The 18,675-nt window shown below is 41.3% G+C and overlaps 1 protein-coding gene across 1 annotated transcript in view; it reads right to left on the reverse strand.

Moving 5' to 3' along the window:
* The window catches only part of SIDT1 (SID1 transmembrane family member 1), a 101,179-nt gene that overhangs the window by 54,081 nt on the left and 28,423 nt on the right, over nucleotides 1-18,675 (reverse strand). The window contains exons 2-3 of the mRNA XM_024244686.3: nucleotides 13,220-13,341; nucleotides 12,058-12,228 (exon numbers count right to left, since the gene is read on the reverse strand). Of these exons, the coding sequence (XP_024100454.1) occupies nucleotides 12,058-12,228; nucleotides 13,220-13,341 (293 nt within the window). The remainder of the gene's footprint in view (nucleotides 1-12,057; nucleotides 12,229-13,219; nucleotides 13,342-18,675) is intronic.

Below are 18,675 nucleotides of genomic sequence, written 5' to 3' on the forward strand. Positions count from 1 at the left end.
TCCTCATAGATGGTGCCTTCTCACTGCATCCTCATGTGGTGTAAAGGACAAAGGGCCTTTCTGGGGACTCTTTCATAAAGGTATTAATCCCATTCACAAGGGCTCCACTCTCATGACCTAATCACCTCCCAAAGGCCCCACCTCCAAGTACCATCACTGTGGAGATTTCACTATGAATTTTGGGGAGCGTAAACATTGAGACCATAGCACCATCTAATCGCTAAATCCAGTGACTTAACCCCCAGTGATTTCTCCCACACCTCTGGCTGTGTCTACTCAGCCACTTATGATAGCTTCAGTTTCTCAGACCATCCCTTAAATGAGAATGTTACCCACAGCCTTGTTCTTGATCAACTCGTTTTAAAATGTGTATCCAGCTGCTGTAAATACCACAATAATGCCAGTGAATCTCAAGACCCTGTGTCCAGCCCAGAGCCATCTCCTGAGCTCCAGTCACAGAATAGTGATCCCCTGCTGGGCTTCTGCACTTGACAATCCCTTGAGCACCTCAAACTCCACATGATAAAAGGGAATGCGCTGTCACTTCCCTGATCCTGACCTGCTATGTCCCTTTGTCAGTAAACCTCACCAGACTTCTGACATCACCGTAGGAGTCATGTTGGACTATCCCCTTTCTATCGCTTTCCACATTAGATTAATCACCAGGTCCTACTCATTCTATTAGTGTAAAAGTTACCTGCCACCACCTGAAGCACGATGTTTGCTCAGTACAGCATCATTAAGAGAAAAAAAACGGAATGTAAATCTTTATTGTAGTCTCCTCCAAAATACCAAAGGTAATTATATAGTATGACACATAGCAAAATGGTCTAAAATTCTCTTATCCACCCATTTCTTCAAAAAATCTATTACTTTTCACAGCATAGTAGCTGAGCTATCTCACTCATGCACTCTCTCCTCTTAAAACAGACTCAAGATCCCTACTTAGAAGGCTAGGGGACGGCTGAAGACTGCAAGTATTCATGGAGGACTATAAATTTTATTCTGCCACATATGTTTGCTGAATTATGAATTATCTGCCTGTGTACTATTTGACTCGTTTTCTCCCTTACAACCTTGTTGCTGCCATACACATTCAAGTTCTAATCATTTTTTATTCTTCTCCATTCAGATAAATTTTCATTTGCCTATTTGTCCCTCATCTTTCCTCTCTGTAATTCCTCTTCCACACTGCCACTCAAGTCATCTCTAGAAATCAGATCTCTGAATGCTATCCTGTTGCTCACAATCCTTTAATGGCTCCCATAACCTGAAAGATGAAGTTCTACTCCGTAGTCTAGCATCCAACATCTTAAAGATCAAAGTTGGGCACTGCCTGTTTCTCCAGCCCTATCTCCTGTAACCCTGTCTTGCCCAGGCATCATGTGGACCAGGCTTCTTGATGTGTTCCTGAAAACTGCACTAGTCTGCCTAACTGTAACTCAGAGCTCTCCCTTAAGTGTCATATTAGTATACATCCATCACTTTGCCAGATATCTGTATTTCAAACCCAACCTGTCCCAAAGTGAAGTTATCATCTATTCTTTTTCTTATCAAAATTCTCATTTTCTCTTAGTGGCCCCACCATCGACAAGCTACATTGGCATTATTGACTCTCTCTTTTCTTTTTCGCCTCATATCTAATAAAATTTCAGCAATTTCACCTCTCCTAATATTTCAATTCACCTCCTCATTATTTATCTTGACCACTGCATCAGCCTTCTAACTTCTCTGCATCCTGTTTTGTCCTCTTCAAATCCATTCTCCACACGACTATCACAATATAGACAACTGTTTAATTTTTTTTTTTTTTTTTGGTGAGACAGAGTCTTGCTCTATGGCCCAGGCTGGAGTACAGTGGTGCAATCTCAGCTCACTGCAACCTCCGCCTCCCGGGTTCAAGTGATTCTCCTGCCTCAGCCCCACAGGTAGCTGGGATTACAGGCGTGCACCACCATGCCTGGCTAGTTTTTGTATTTTTTAGTAGAGATGGAGTTTCACCATATTGGCCAGGTTTGTCTTGAACTCCTGACCTCAGGTGATCTGCCCGCCTTGGTCTTCCAAAATGCTGGGATTACAGATGTTTAAATTTCCTAATGCCCTTTCCTAAGATCCTCCTACCCCATGATCACATGCTTGCCTGTTTCTGTGGCCATCTGCTGTTGCCTGCCTGCAATTTCACACTCTAGCAATACTAAACACCTGGGCACTGGAGTGTAGAAAAAGAGTAGTGGCACAGTTGTGTGTGTGTGTGTGTGTGTGTGTGTGTGTGTGCAGAGGATAAGTAGATGGCAGCGAGCAATGCTTTAAAGCAGAATTGTTTCAATTTTAAAGGAATTTTGCAGAGATGGGGTCTCGTTTTGTTGCTCAGCCTAGAGTGCAGTGGCACAATCATGGCTTACAGCAGCCTCAAACTCCTGGGCTCAATCAATCCTCTTGCCTCAACTTCCTGAGTAACTGGATCTACAGGCGCACATCATCATGTCTGGCTAATTTTTTTGGTTTTTATTTTTTTAGAGACTATGTTGCCTAGGCTAGTCTTGAACTCCTGGCCTTAAGTCATCCTCCTGCCTCAGCCTCCTGAGTAGCTGGGATTACAGTCGGGAGCCACTGTGCTCTGCTGGTAAAGTTGGATTTAAATAAATGTTTCATGGAATTGAGAAACATACTTAGAGAAATACAAACAATTGGAAGGACAGTTTTAACTAGAAAGTAGAAATAGCTCGTTATGGTGAGAAGAGCGCAGAACTGGGAGTTGGAAGTACAATTTAGTCTTGATTTTGCCCTTTCCTAGCTGTGTGAATTTGAACAAGTCACTTAACTTCTCTGGGCATCAGTTTGCTCATCTGTAAAAATGAGGCAGGTGGATTAGATTCCCAAAGATCCTTCAGTTCTTAAAATGTATGATTCTAGGGGAAAAAAGTTCCCAAAATGTGTTCCATATACATCATAGGCTGCCACTCAAAAACATACAATAGAAACTTCAATCTTAGAGATTTCGAATTACTTCTTCAGTGTTTCTCTCAATGCCTGAGCCCAGTGCTCATCACAATCCTCAGCTCTTCCTCATTACCATCATCCTCTGGTTCCAGGTCACCAGCAAGGCTGGTGTGTAAATAGTGATTTTGAAACGTTCTTAAAGTCTGGTTGCTGAGGCTAAGTCATATTATGAGGTAAAAACAGAAAACAACATGAGGGAATAGATTTGCAGTTTCACCAGCATGCAAATAGTTCATTAACACTCGCTACAGTTGTGACCTTATGACTTCATTTTCACAGAATTCAGTTCTCAAAAGGTTCTAATTAACCTTACAGAAGACCATTCCTACAATTCAAATATGCTACCACCAAGTGACACTGCCACTGCTACCAGGTGACACTTGATTGAGTGATTAAAGACAGAGATCGGTTGATAAAGGCAAGGCTTCTCTGCAGTTCAAACTGCACTCTGTGCAAGTACTGTAACACGTTATCACTCCATCAAATGTGTAACTCCCATCAAATGTGTATTCCCATATGGTTAAATATCACAAGTAGATTTTTAAATTATTAAATTAGGCCAGGCACGGCTGCTCATGCCTTTAATACCAGCACTTTGGGAGGCCGAGGCGGGTGGATCGCTTGAGCCCAGGGGTTCGAGACCAGTCTGGGCAACATGGTCAAATCCGTCTCTACTAAAAATACAAAAATTAGCTGGGCATGGTGTCACACACCTGTAATCCCAGCTACTTAGGAGGCTGAGGCACAAGACTTGTTTGAACCCAGGAGGTGGAGGTTGCAGTGAGCCAAGATCATGCTATTGCACTCCAGCCTGGTGATAGAGCAAGACTCGGTCTCGGAAAATATATATTAAATTAAAGTGAAGCACCATATTTAGAAATTGTTTTAGGGTAGTGGGTCTCAACACTGGCTGCAGATTAGAAACACCTGGGGAACTTTAAACACTTTACCAGTGCCCAAACCTCTCCCCTACAGCCTCTGATTTAATTGCTCTGGGTGGATCTTATTCACCAGAGAATCTTTTTCTCCCTGTTCTTGTGGAGGATAGAGTGTTCTTTGCTCTTAAAATTATCATGTCACCTTTTTCAACACCAGGATTAATGGAGGGACTTGAGAAAAAATGTTGTGATTGGGGGGGAGGAGCCAAGATGGCCGAATAGGAACAGCTCCGGTCTACAGCTCCCAGCACGAGCGACGCAGAAGACGGGTGATTTCTGCATTTCCATCTGAGGTACCGTGTTCATCTCACTAGGGAGTGCCAGACAGTGGGCGCAGGTCAGTGGGTGAGCGCACCGTGCGCCAGCCGAAGCAGGGGCGAGGCATTGCCTCACTTGGGAAGTGCAAGGGGTCAGGGAGTTCCCCTTCCAGGGGTGACAGACGGCACCTGGAAAATCGGGCCACTCCCACCCGAATACTGTGCTTTTCCGACGGGCTTAGGAAACGGTGCCCCAGGAGAGTATAGCCCGCACCTGGCTCAGAGGGTCCTACGCCCACGGAGTCTCGCTGATTGCTAGCACAGCAGTCTGAGATCAAACAGCAAGTCAGCAGCGAGGCTGGGGGAGGGGCGCCCGCCATTGCCCAGGCTCGCTTAGGTAAACAAAGCAGCCGGGAAGCTTGAACTGGGTGGAGCCCACCACAGCTCAAGGAGGCCTGCCTGCCTCTGTAGGCTCCACCTCTGGGGGCAGGGAACAGACAAACAAAAAGACAGCAGTAACCTCTGCAGACTTAAATGTCCCAGTCTGACAGCTTTGAGGAGAGCAGTGGTTCTCCCAGCACGCAACTGGAGATCTGAGAACGGGCAGACTGCCTCCTCAAGTGGGTCCCTGACCCCTGACCCCCGAGCAGCCTAACTGGGAGGCACCCCCCAGCAGGGGCAGACTGACACCTCACACGGCCGGCCAGGTACTCCAACAGACCTGCAGCTGAGGGTTCTGTCTGTTAGAAGGAAAACTAACAGAAAGGACATCCACACCAAAAACCCATCTGTACATCACCATCATCAAAGACCAAAAGTAGATAAAACCACAAAGATGGGGAAAAAACAGAGCAGAAAAACTGGAAACTCTAAAAACCAGAGTACCTCTCCTCCTCCAAAGGAACACAGTTCCTCACCAGCAACGGAACAAAGCTGGACAGAGAATGACTTTGACGAGCTGAGAGAAGAAGGCTTCAGACGATCAAATTACTCCGAGCTACGGGAGGATATTCAAACCAAAGGCAAAGAAGTTGAAAACTTTGAAAAAAATTTAGAAGAATGTATAACTAGAATAACCAATACAGAGAAGTGCTTAAAGGAGCTGATGGAGCTGAAAACCAAGGCTCGAGAACTACGTGAAGAATGCAGAAGCCTCAGAAGCCGATGCGATCAAATGGAAGAAAGGGTATCAGCCCTGGAAGATGAAATGAATGAAATGAAGCGAGAAGGGAAGTTTAGAGAAAAAAGAATAAAAAGAAACGAGCAAAGCCTCCAAGAAATGTGGGACTATGTGAAAAGACCAAATCTACGTCTGATTGGTGTAGCTGAAAGTGACGGGGAGAATGGAAACAAGTTGGAAAACACTCTGCAGGATATTATCCAGGAGAACTTCCCCAATCTAGCAAGGCAGGCCAACATTCAGATTCAGGAAATACAGAGAACGCCACAAAGATACTCCTCGAGAAGAGCAACTCCAAGACACATAATTGTCAGATTCACCAAAGTTGAAATGAAGGAAAAAATGTTAAGGGCAGCCAGAGAGAAAGGTCGGGTTACCATCAAAGGGAAGCCCATCAGACTAACAGCAGATCTCTCGGCAGAAACCCTACAAGCCAGAAGAGAGTGGGGGCCAATATTCAACATTCTTAAAGGAAAGAATTTTCAACCCAGAATTTCATATCCTGCCAAACTAAGCTTCATAAGTGAAGGAGAAATAAAATACTTTACAGACAAGCAAATGCTGAGAGATTTTGTCACCACCAGGCCTGCCCTAAAAGAGCTCCTGAAGGAAGCGCTAAACATGGAAAGGCACAACCGGTACCAGCCACTGCAAAATCATACCGAAATGTAAAGAACATCGAGACTAGGAAGAGACTGCATCAACTAACGAGCAAAATATCCAGCTAACATCATAATGACAGGATCAAATTCACACATAACAATATTAACTTTAAATGTAAATGGACTAAATGCTCCAATTAAAAGACACAGACTGGCAAATTGGATAAAGACTCAAGACCCATCAGTGTGCTGTATTCAGGAAACCCATCTCACGTACAGAGACACACATAGGCTCAAAATAAAAGGATGGAGGAAGATCTACCAAGCAAATGGAAAACAAAAAAAGGCAGGGGTTGCAATCCTAGTCTCTGATAAAACAGACTTTAAACCAACAAAGATCAAAAGAGACAAAGAAGGCCATTACATAATGGTAAACGGATCAATTCAACAAGAAGAGCTAACTATCCTAAATATATATGCACCCAATACAGGAGCACCCAGATTCATAAAGCAAGTCCTGAGTGACCTACAAAGAGACTTAGACTCCCACACATTAATAATGGGAGACTTTAACACCCCACTATCAACATTAGACAGATCAACGAGACAGAAAGTCAACAAGGATACCCAGGAATTGAACTCAGCTCTGCACCAAGCGGACCTAATAGACATCTACAGAACTCTCCACCCCAAATCAACAGACTATACATTTTTTTCAGCACCACACCACACCTATTCCAAAATTGACCATATACTTGGAAGTAAAGCTCTCCTCAATAAATGTAAAAGAACAGAAATTGTAACAAACTGTCTCTCAGATCACAGTGCAATCAAGCTAGAACTCAGGATTAAGAATCTCACTCAAAACCGCTCAACTATGTGGAAACTGAACAACCTGCTCCTGAATGACTACTGGGTACATAACGAAATGAAGGCAGAAATAAAGATGTTCTTTGAAACCAACGAGAACCAAGACACAACATACCAGAATCTCTGGGATGCATTCAAAGCAGTGTGTAGAGGGAAATTTATAGCACTAAATGCCCACAAGAGAAAGCAGGAAAGATCCAAAATTGACACCCTAACATCACAATTAAAAGAACTAGAAAAGCAAGAGCAAACACATTCAAAAGCTAGCAGAAGGCAAGAAATAACTAAAATCAGAGCAGAACTGAAGGAAATAGAGACACAAAAAACCCTTCAAAAAATAAATGAATCCAGGAGCTGGTTTTTTGAAAGGATCAACAAAATTGATAGACCACTAGCAAGATTAATAAAGAAAAAAAGAGAGAAGAATCAAATAGATGCAATAAAAAATGATAAAGGGGATATCACCACCGATCCCACAGAAATACAAACTACCATCAGAGAATATTACAAACACCTCTATGCAAATAAACTAGAAAATCTAGAAGAAATGGATAAATTCCTCAACGCATACACCCTCCCAAGACTAAACCAGGAAGAAGTTGAATCTCTGAATAGACCAATAACAGGAGCTGAAATTGTGGCAATAATCAATAGCTTACCAACCAAAAAAAGTCCAGGTCCAGATGGATTCACAGCCAAATTCTACCAGAGGTACAAGGAGGAGCTGGTACCATTCCTTCTGAAGCTATTCCAATCAATAGAAAAAGAGGGAATCCTCCCTAACTCATTTTATGAGGCCAGCATCATCCTGATACCAAAGCCTGGCAGAGACACAACAAAAAAAGAGAATTTTAGACCAATATCCTTGATGAACATTGATGCAAAAATCCTCAATAAAATACTGGCAAACAGAATCCAGCAGCACATCAAAAAGCTTATCCACCATGATCAAGTGGGCTTCATCCCTGGGATGCAAGGCTGGTTCAATATACGCAAATCAATAAATGTAATCCAGCATATAAACAGAACGAAAGACAAAAACCACATGATTATCTCAATAGATGCAGAAAAAGCCTTTGACAAAATTCAACAACCCTTCATGCTAAAAACTCTCAATAAATTAGGAATTGATGGGACGTATCTCAAAATAATAAGAGCTATTTATGACAAACCCACAGCCAATATCATACTGAATGGGCAAAAACTGGAAGCATTCCCTTTGAAAACTGGCACAAGACAGGGATGCCCTCTCTCACCACTTCTATTCAACATAGTGTTGGAAGTTCTGGCCAGGGCAATTAGGCAGGAGAAGGAAATCAAGGGTATTCAATTAGGAAAAGAGGAAATCAAATTGTCCCTGTTTGCAGATGACATGATAGTATATCTAGAAAACCCCATTGTCTCAGCCCAAAATCTCCTTAAGCTGATAAGCAACTTCAGCAAAGTCTCAGGATACAAAATCAATGTGCAAAAATCACAAGAATTCTTATACATCAATAACAGACAAACAGAGAGCCAAATCATGAGTGAACTCCCATTCACAATTGCTTCAAAGAGAATAAAATACCTAGGAATCCAACTTACAAGGGATGTGAAAGACCTCTTCAAGGAGAACTACAAACCACTGCTCAAGGAAATAAAAGAGGATACAAACAAATGGAAGAACATTCCATGCTCATGGGTAGGAAGAATCAATATCATGAAAATGGCCATCCTTCCCAAGGTAATTTACAGATTCAATGCCATCCCCATCAAGCTACCAATGACTTTCTTCACAGAATTGGAAAAAACTACTTTAAAGTTCATATGGAACCAAAAAAGAGCCCGCATCGCCAAGTCAATCCTAAGCCAAAAGAACAAAGCTGGAGGCATCACACTACCTGACTTCAAACTATACTACAAGGCTACAGTAACCAAAACAGCATGGTACTGGTACCAAAACAGAGATATAGATCAATGGAACAGAACAGAGCCGTCAGAAATAATGCCACATATCTACAAGTATCTGATCTTTGACAAACCTGACAAAAACAAGAAATGGGGAAAGGATTCCCTATTTAATAAATGGTGCTGGGAAAACTGGCTAGCCATATGTAGAAAGCTGAAACTGGATCCCTTCCTTACACCTTATACAAAAATCAATTCAAGATGGACTAAAGACTTAAATGTTAGACCTAAAACCATAAAAACCCTAGAAGAAAACCTAGGCATTACCATTCAGGACATAGGCATGGGCAAGGACTTCATGTCTAAAACACCAAAAGCAATGGCAACAAAAGCCAAAATTGACAAATGGGATCTAATTAAACTCAAGAGCTTCTGCACAGCAAAAGAAACTACCATCAGAGTGAACAGGCAACCTACAAAATGGGAGAAAATTTTCGCAACCTACTCATCTGACAAAGGGCTAATATCCAGAATCTACAATGAACTCCAACAAATTTACAAGAAAAAAACAAACAACCCCATCAAAAAGTGGGCAAAGGACATGAACAGACACTTCTCAAAAGAAGACATTTATGCAGCCAAAAAACACATGAAAAAATGCTCATCATCACTGGCCATCAGAGAAATGCAAATCAAAACCACAATGAGATACCATCTCACACCAGTTAGAATGGCAATCATTAAAAAGTCAGGAAACAACAGGTGCTGGAGAGGATGTGGAGAAATAGGAACACTTTTACACTGTTGGTGGGACTGTAAACTAGTTCAACCCTTGTGGAAGTCAGTGTGGCGATTCCTCAGGGATCTAGAACTAGAAATTCCATTCGACCCAGCCATCCCATTACTGGGTATATACCCAAAGGACTATAAATCATGCTGCTATAAAGACACATGCACACGTATGTTTATTGCGGCATTATTCACAATAGCAAAGACTTGGAACCAACCCAAATGTCCAACAATGATAGACTGGATTAAGAAAATGTGGCACATATACACCATGGAATACTATGCAGCCATAAAAAATGATGAGTTCACGTCCTTTGTAGGGACATGGATGAAATTGGAAATCATCATTCTCAGTAAACTATCGCAAGAACAAAAAACCAAACACCGCATATTCTCACTCATAGGTGGGAATTGAACAATGAGAACAGATGGACACAGGAAGGGGAACATCACACTCTGGGGACTGTTGTGGGGTGGGGGGAGGGGGGAGGGATAGCATTGGGAGATATACCTAATGCTAGATGACGAGTTGGTGGGTGCAGCGCACCAGCATGGCACATGTATACATATGTAACTTACCTGCACATTGCGCACATGTACCATAAAACCTAAAGTATAATAATAATAATAATAAAAGAAAAAAAAAAAAAGAAAAAATGTTGTGACTACTTCTGACCATTCATTCATTTATCTGTCCATGTTTCTGTATGGGTATAACACTATGTCAGGGAGTGTAGAGAGGACCAAGATAAATATTTGAGTCCTATTAGCAACTCTACTGGCTACAAATGTTTTTATAAACTGCCTTAAATTTAAGGAGAACTTTACTGTAGAACCAAACATTCTGATCAGAAAATAAGCTGCAAAACAGTGACATATACGATTTTGAAATATTCTGATTTTTTAAAAAATTAACTTTTTAATTGAAATATAACAAACATGTATTATAGAAAAGTGTGCAGTTATAAGCATATATTTGGATAAATTATCGTCAAACATAGCCATGTACTTCTCTCCTCCCCAAAGGTACCACTATTCTGACTTCTAGCATCACAGAATAGTTTTGCCTGCCTTTAAATTTTATATAAATGGAATAAAATAGCATACATTTCTTTTGTCTGGCTTCTTTTTTCTTTTTTTTGAGAGGGATTCTCACTCCTTCACCCAGGCTGGAGTGCAGTGGCATGATCTCGGCTCACTGCAACCTCCACCTCCCAGGCTCAAGCATTCTCCTGCCTCAGCCTCTGGATTAGCTGGGACGACAGGCGCCTGCCACCATGCCCAGCTAATTTTTTTTTTGTATTTCTAGTACAGACGGGGTTCCACCATGTTGGTCAGGCTGGTCTTGCTCTCCTGACCTCAGGTGATCCACCTGCCTTGGCCTCCCAAAGTGCTGGGATCACAGGCATGAGCCACCGCACCTGGCCTGGCTTCTTTTTCTCAACATTGTGAGATGTATCCATGTTGTTGGTTATAGCAATAGTTTGTTCATTGTTATTTTTGTGTAGTATCCCACTGAATGAATATCACAATTAGATATCTAGGAGTTGGGTACACATCAAAGGAGTGGAATGTAGGCCTTTCAAATTATAGCAATTTGGTAGTTGTAATGGAATCACATTATGGTTTTAATTTACATTTCTATTTTTTTTTTTTTTTTTTTTTTTGAGACGGAGTCTTGCTCTGTCACCCAGGCTGGGGTGCAGTGGCGTGATCTCGGCTCAGTGCAAGCTCCGCCTCCCAGGTTCATGCCATTCTTCTGCCTCAGCCTCCCGAGTAGCTGGGACTACAGGCGCCCGCCACCACGCCTGGCTAATTTTTTGTGTTTTTAGTAAAGACGGGGTTTCACTGTGTTAGCCCGGATGGTCTCGATCCACCCGCCTTGGCCTCCCAAAGTGCTAGGATTACAGGCGTGAGCCACCGTGCCTGGCCTTAATTTACATTTCTTATAGCTAATGAGGTTGTGTTTTTTTGACTATTTGGGTAGCTTCTTTAGTGAAGTGTCCAAGTCTCAAGATTATTTTTTTGATGAGCTTGCCTGTTTATTTTAGTTTTTTAAAAAACGGGGAAAATAATACTGGTCACACCAAGAAAGGACAAAGCCACATTCCTACCTATGTTACTAACCTGGAAGGAGAAAACAGGAGTAATAATAAGGACAAGAAAAATAGCTTAATGTCTTCCCTAGAACTAAAACAAAACTTCCTTCAGGAGTGTGGCACTGGTTGGGAATACAAAAGTATTTAGTCACCAGTCATTCTTGCCTATACTTCAGGCTGGACAGGACCCTCACATTGATCCCTGAAAACAGATTCACCTGTGAGGTCAACCACTCTTACCTTATGCACTCCCACTCTTTTGTATAGATTAAGGCCCTGCTGCTCAGTTATGGGAAGGAGAGTTCAGGAGGTGCTAAAATCATGTGCTAAGTGGATAATTTCCTTCCAGAGTACCAGTCTGTAAGGATGGAAGAGGAATTGAGCATCCACAAGCACAGGAAACACAGACAGGTAAACAGAGAAAGTCCCGCTTACCGGAGCTGGAAGTGCTTGAGCTTGGTAACTAGCAGTTTGTACTGAGCACCCAGGGGTGCCATGGATGCGACATCTACAAATATCAGTTGCTGCAAGGGTCCCGTCTCATTGGTTGCTTCTGAGGGACATAAGGTGCGGCTCACTTCTTGATAGTTGTAGCTCCTCTGGTATCTGAAGCAGCCAATATAGAAGAAAAAAATAAACAAGGACAAGAAAGAGACTCAGTGAATGAGCAGGGAAAGGAGTCTATCTCATTTTGCTTCTCTCCAAATTCATTTTCAGGTCCTTATGTTTTGAATTTTAGACTGGAACTATCAATAGTAATTTTAGAACTAGTGTTGTTGGCATTGGGTTGTATGATATAATAACAGGGATGTGAGGACTATTCTGCGCTGACTAGTTCACTTAAGCGGTATCTACATTACACTAAGCCATTCTTCTAATTCAATGAGGAATAAATATCCAATGTGAGGGGGAATCTGTCATGATAAAACAACCAGCTGATTCCATTTTCCTCTCTTCAAACTATTGCTAAAGTAGAGAGTAAAGAAAGCCCTGAGTCCAAGTCAAAGCTAACAGAGTTAGTATTTCAGTCCTCGAGTTCTTCAACCTTTAAAAATAATGTTATGTGTCCATTTTGCATGCCTTCCAAGTTTTTTTTTATTAGTGCAGTAGTATCTTATACACTTCTCCCCTGAAAAAATAGGAACTCGAGCGGGGTTGTTGTTTTTCCGCTGCTGTGTCTCCAGCACCCACCACTTAATAGTGCTCAATAAATATTACTGAATGAAGAATGCAGACACAAGATGGGCATTTTGAAGAACAGGGAAAGAGTTACTCACTTATGTTAACTGCTGGACATAGCCCATTGGAGGGCTATTCATTGACCCAGTACCCCAAAGCTATGGAGGATCATGGAATGTTTTTAAAATGGTAAAAGCTCTTCTAGGTGTGGCCAATCTAGGTAGAGTGCTCATCTAAAAATTGAATAGAGCGAACAGGTCAGGGCAGGCACCATGATCATTATTTGCACCCCGTATGCAGAATGTCTCGACATTCCAAATGTCTGATTTTTCCTTTCATTAGGGAAAAGACCAATTAAGTTCTAGGACATTGAAGAAAACCAAATGTAGTGAAGTTGCCTGGGAGAAAACCCACTTACAGTCCTTGGAAGAGCAGAGGAACCTGCCAGGACAGCACCTCTTTCTGCTGGCGAACCACAACAAGGACCGGGTAGTTGAGATTCTCAGAGGAACTGTTCACATACACCCTCACGGCGGTCACCTGCGTGGCAGGGTAGAAAGAGGTAATGCAAAACGTGCACATGCACACATGCAAACACACACACACACACACAAACACACACACCATAGTTGCCATATGAGGCTCAGAAACACTTTAATTTCTGATATTTGCTTCTCATGATAGGTCATCCAAATGCCCCAGTTGTTTCTCCTCATTCATATTGCAACCACAGTGGGTCTCAACCTTGATTGCACATTGAAATTGCATGGGGAGAATTTTTTTAAAACGATGCCTAAATCCAACCTGCCAAAATTCTGATTCAGTTAATTTTAGATGAGACCAAATTATAAAGCCTTCAAACAGCAAGCTGAGGAGTTTGAATGGAGCAGGCAACACAAGATTTTGAGAATGAACCCAGAACAGAAAAAGAAAGATACTGATGTGCTTTTCTTCTTATTTAAATATAAATGCTAAAGATACAAATATCTAAAAATAAAACAACACACACAAAGCCACCCTCCTCCAAAAACAAATCCCATGGGACCTTCAATTGCTGAAAAACTTCAATTTTGGGTTGGTAAATCATCCTGTGTTTCAAATCAAAATGTTATGACCACATTTTATTAAAGCCTAACAGACGGCCTGATGCTCCCACCAACAATAAATCATGACGCTTCCCCAGAACAGATATCACAGGGCTGAGTAATCTTCTCTTTCCCTTGCTCTAAGGTATAAGTCAATCCTTGACACAAAATGCTTTTTTATATCAGTAACTCTATGGGTCTTTCTGAATGCACACATATCAACCCAACAATTTAACCCTATTATGGTTATTTTAAAGACAGGAAAGTGAATGTAACTTTGGATCTAGATGGTGTTGGTGTTTTCTTTTTCTCTCTTTTTTTTTCTTTCTTGAGACAGAGTCTCCCTCTGTCACCCAGGCTGGAGTGCAGTGGCATGATCTCGGCTCACTGCAACCTCCCAGGTTCAAGGAATCCTCGTGCCTCAGCCTCCCAAGTAGCTGGGATTACAGGTGTGCACCACCATGCCCGGCTAATTTTTGTATTTTTAGTAGAGACAGGGTTTCACCATGTTGGCCAGGCTGGTCTCGAACTCCTGACCTCAAGTGATCTGCCCATCTCAGCCTCCCAAAGTGCTGGGATTACCGGTGTGAGCCACCGTGCCTGGCTTTCTTTCAATTTTTGTAATACCATAGCCAATATGTAAGAGAACAAAATAGAAGAGAGATAGGGTAAAAACAGCAACAACAACAACAAAATTTAATCTTCCACATGAGATTTTGTTTTTCTAATGCCTTAGTATTCTCTTGAAAACTTCTTTATTAGGAGAAAGAAAATGAAACAAGAAAATCCTGCAATTAAGCCCTAATGATCTATCGCACATTCAAAATGGAAATTAGGAGGAAACAGAATAGCATAGATGTCATATATTGCCATTTGGTTCTCATATCATTTTCCTTAAGCCACTGCATTGCTTTTTAAATGTTAAAATAGCCCAAGAGTAACTTACTAATTTGATACAAAGTGCTTGCCCTAAAGGGAGAGTTTTCTTGTGCCTACACTCTACATGTTTCCATGGAAATTATGCTGCAGCTGAAAATTGCCACCACATCTCTAGCGAGACCTCTTTCTTGAGCTCTGAATCTTCCACAGGCACCTCACACTCAAAGCGTCTGAAATGGAATTGATCACTCCCTTCACTCCTAACTTGAAGTTCTTCTGAATTCCCTTGAATATTGAATGGGCCCACCATGCAGCCATTCATCTAAGCCTGAAACTAGAGATTCATCCTTGATTCCTGCTTCTTTAGCTCCTTTGCTTCTATCTCCCTAATACTGTTCACACCCAGATCCTCCCCTCCGCCCCCAGTGACACTCTCATAGCTCAGTCCTGCATCACAGTGACCCTCCTTGGCAGCCCCCTGTCTAGTTTTCCGACTCCAGGGCTGTACTTGCTAGAAGGGCAGTTTCATCTGTCATTCCTCATTCCCCTGTTGAAAAGGCCTTCAGTGGCTCTGAAGAATTTTCAGATTTACTCCAAAGTAACAAGAATAATATAATGAGTGCTCATGTACTTATCCAGTTTTAATAATTGTTAACAAATGTATTTTATTTCATTTATACATCCTATTTCCCATACACCCCCACCACTGGATTATTTGAAAGTACACACCAGGCCAGGCGCGGCGGCTCATGCCTGTAATCCCAGCACTTTGGGAGGCCGAGGTGGGTGGATCACCTGAGGTTGGGAGTTTGAGACCAGCCTGACCAACATGGAGAAACCCAGCCTCTACTAAAAATACAAAATTAGCTGGGCGTGGTGGCGCATGCCTGTAATCACAGCTACTCAGGAGGCTGAGGCAGGAGAATCGCTTGAACCCGGGAGGCAGAGGTTGCGGTGAGCTGAGATCGTGCCATTGCATTCCGGCCTGGGCAACAAAGAGTGAAACTCCGTCTCAAAAAAACAAAAAAAAAACAAAAAAAAGAAAGAAAAAGAAGTACACACCAAAGATCGTATCATTTATCTGCACCACAGTAAGACATGAAGCCTTCTCTTTTCAACTTAAATACAACACCATTATGCCACTTGATAAAATTAATAATCCTAAAAATTACTAACATCCACATAGTATTTGAATTTTTTCAATTGTTTCAAAATTTTTTTCCAGTTAAAAAAAAATTGGGCACAAACAAGACCCGTACATTGTATTTGGTTCATATGTCTTTTGAGTCTCTTTTAATGCAAAGGGTACTTCTCTCTCCTTTTTGGGAACACTTGTTTTTTAAAGAAAGCAGCTCACAAAACAGCAATACAAATCTGTAGAAGAACCCACGTTCTGGATTTTACGGATTGCACCCTGCAGTGTCATTGAACAGGTTTTGTTGATCTCTTGTATTGCCTGCAAACTGGTAGTTAGATCTAGAGGCTTCATTAGATTCAAATAGTCAAATTTCTCAATATTTTTCCTGAATTTTGAATCACAGTCAAGGAAGTTTTCACCATTCCTGGTTACTGAAGAATTTGCTCATATTTTCTTTTAGTATTTTATGGTTTCATCCTAAAAAATTATTTAAACCTCTAATCCCTTTGCAATCAATACTTGTATGTGGTATAAGGAGTGATTGCAATTTTATCTTTGTTTCATTTGGCTTTCCAGTTATCCCAACATCACTTACTTAAAAGTTCACCTTTTCTCCACGGAGTTGAATCCCTCAAGCCTCTTCTTGATGTCTTCTTGCCTTCGTCTCTAGTTTCTTTGCCTACCAACAGATCCATTGTCTTGTCATGTCCAATTACTGTTTCTCAAAAGGGTTATGTCCCCAGTGTTGACTGGCCTTGTATATCTTCCTCATTCTTAAAGTCTTCCTTTGGGAAGTCTTCCCTAACATTTTCCTACCCTACCAAATAAGTGGTGTCCCTCCCTTTTGGGGGCGTGCTGTGTGGCCTCTGATTACCTCTATGGTATCTCTACCACAGATAGCAACCTTAAAATGTAATCAACTTTATTACTTTTTCTTGGCCATTTCTTTTATCACTTAAATTGAAATATAATTCATACATCACACAATTCATTCTTTTAAAGTGCACAATTAAGTAGTTTTTAATATATTCACCAAGTTGCGCAACCATCACCACTGTCTAATTCTAATACTTTTCTCACCCCAGAAAGAAACCTGCACTCATTGGCAGTCACTCCTCATTCCTTCCTTCCCCCAATCCCTGGCAACCACTAACCTAATTTCTGTCTTTATGGATTTGCCTATACTTCAAATAAATGGAATAATGTGTTCTTCTGTATCTGGCTTATTTCCTTAGCATAATGTTTTTAAGGTTCATTCATGTTGTAGCATGTATCAGTACTTCATTCCTTTTTATTACTATATAATATTCCATTGCATGGACATACCACATCCTGTTTATCCATTCTTCAGTTGATGGACATTTGCGTTGTTTTCACTTTTTAGCTATTATAAACAATGTTGTTGTGAACATTTGTATACAAATTTTTGTATGAACATTTATTTTCAGTTCTTTTGGGCATATGCCTATGAGTAGAATTGCTGGGAGACATGGTAACTCTATGTTTCACTTTTTGTGGAACTGCCAAAATGTTTTCCAAAGAGGTACATCATTTTATATTCCGGTAATTTACCTAGCAAGCAATATGTAAGGGCTCCAGTTTCTCTACATCCTTGCCAACACTTGTCAGTATCTTTTTTTTGAATATAGCCATCCTAGTGGGTGTAAAGTTGCATCTCATTGTGGACCACATGATATTTAAACCGCTAGTTTACCTGCCTGTCTCTTCTAGGAAGCTGTAAACTTCATCTTTGGCATCCTTGGTGCCTGGCAGAATGCATTAGCTTAAAAGCAGGCTCAGTTTTGAGGCTGTAATACAGACACTCACCAGCATTATATAGCATGTGTTTTTAGAGCACATTTTGGTCTGGCTTAAAAGCTGTAGCAGTCAGAACTGAGATAAAACCTAAGGAGCTTGTCTGCCTCCCTTTTTCACCTAAGATGCAACCTCCTCCTCCCTTCTTAAGTACTTAATGTCAGATGGTATTTCCTTCAATCTTTTTTTTCACACTTTGATCTAAGGCAAAGATTTTAAAATTTTAGTGTGCTTTTTAGCAAAGCAAATCCCTCAAGTCAACCCCCAGCATTTCTGACTTGGCAGATCAAGAATAGAACTTAAAAATATAAATTTTTAGCAAGCTGCTGGGGGATTCTGATGTACATGGATGGTGACTAGACTTTGGGAAGGATTGTTTCAAAGAAACCATCTAGTGGATAACTCCATTTGTCAGCAACTCGCCAACTGCCCATTATTCTGAGATGTACATGCATGAGATCACCAATGTTAGAGTTGGTCTGGAAGCTGGTGTTTGTTGAGGCTGACACTGGGCCGGCAGAACAGATGTATCACTGCCATGATTATCCCACTTCACTGTTCATCTCCACACCCTCATTTTATTCCTGGCCTGGCTTTTGAAATCCACTTACCTTTTTATTATTTAATAATGTTCTTACTAGTCATAATAAAAACAAACTCAGAGATACTGGCATAATAAATTGTGAAAAATACGTTAGAGTAGGAGATAGAAGACATCGGGCAGTTTTTCAAGATGAACAGATAGTGGATTACCCCCAGGAAAGGATAAAGAGCCCTGATCAAAATTTGCTTTGCCTTTCCTGAGGCTAATATGCAGCTGAGAAAATTGGATTACATTTGCAGCAGCGAAGAAAGCTGTGTAAAGGCAAAACTAAATGAAGGACAGGGTATTGACCACGCTTAATGGGCCCTAACACCTTGTGAAAGGCCATTTCTAAGAGCTAAGATTTTTCCTCT

Source organism: Pongo abelii, chromosome 2 (genome assembly GCF_028885655.2).
Source record: "Pongo abelii isolate AG06213 chromosome 2, NHGRI_mPonAbe1-v2.0_pri, whole genome shotgun sequence".
NCBI lineage: Eukaryota > Metazoa > Chordata > Mammalia > Primates > Hominidae > Pongo > Pongo abelii.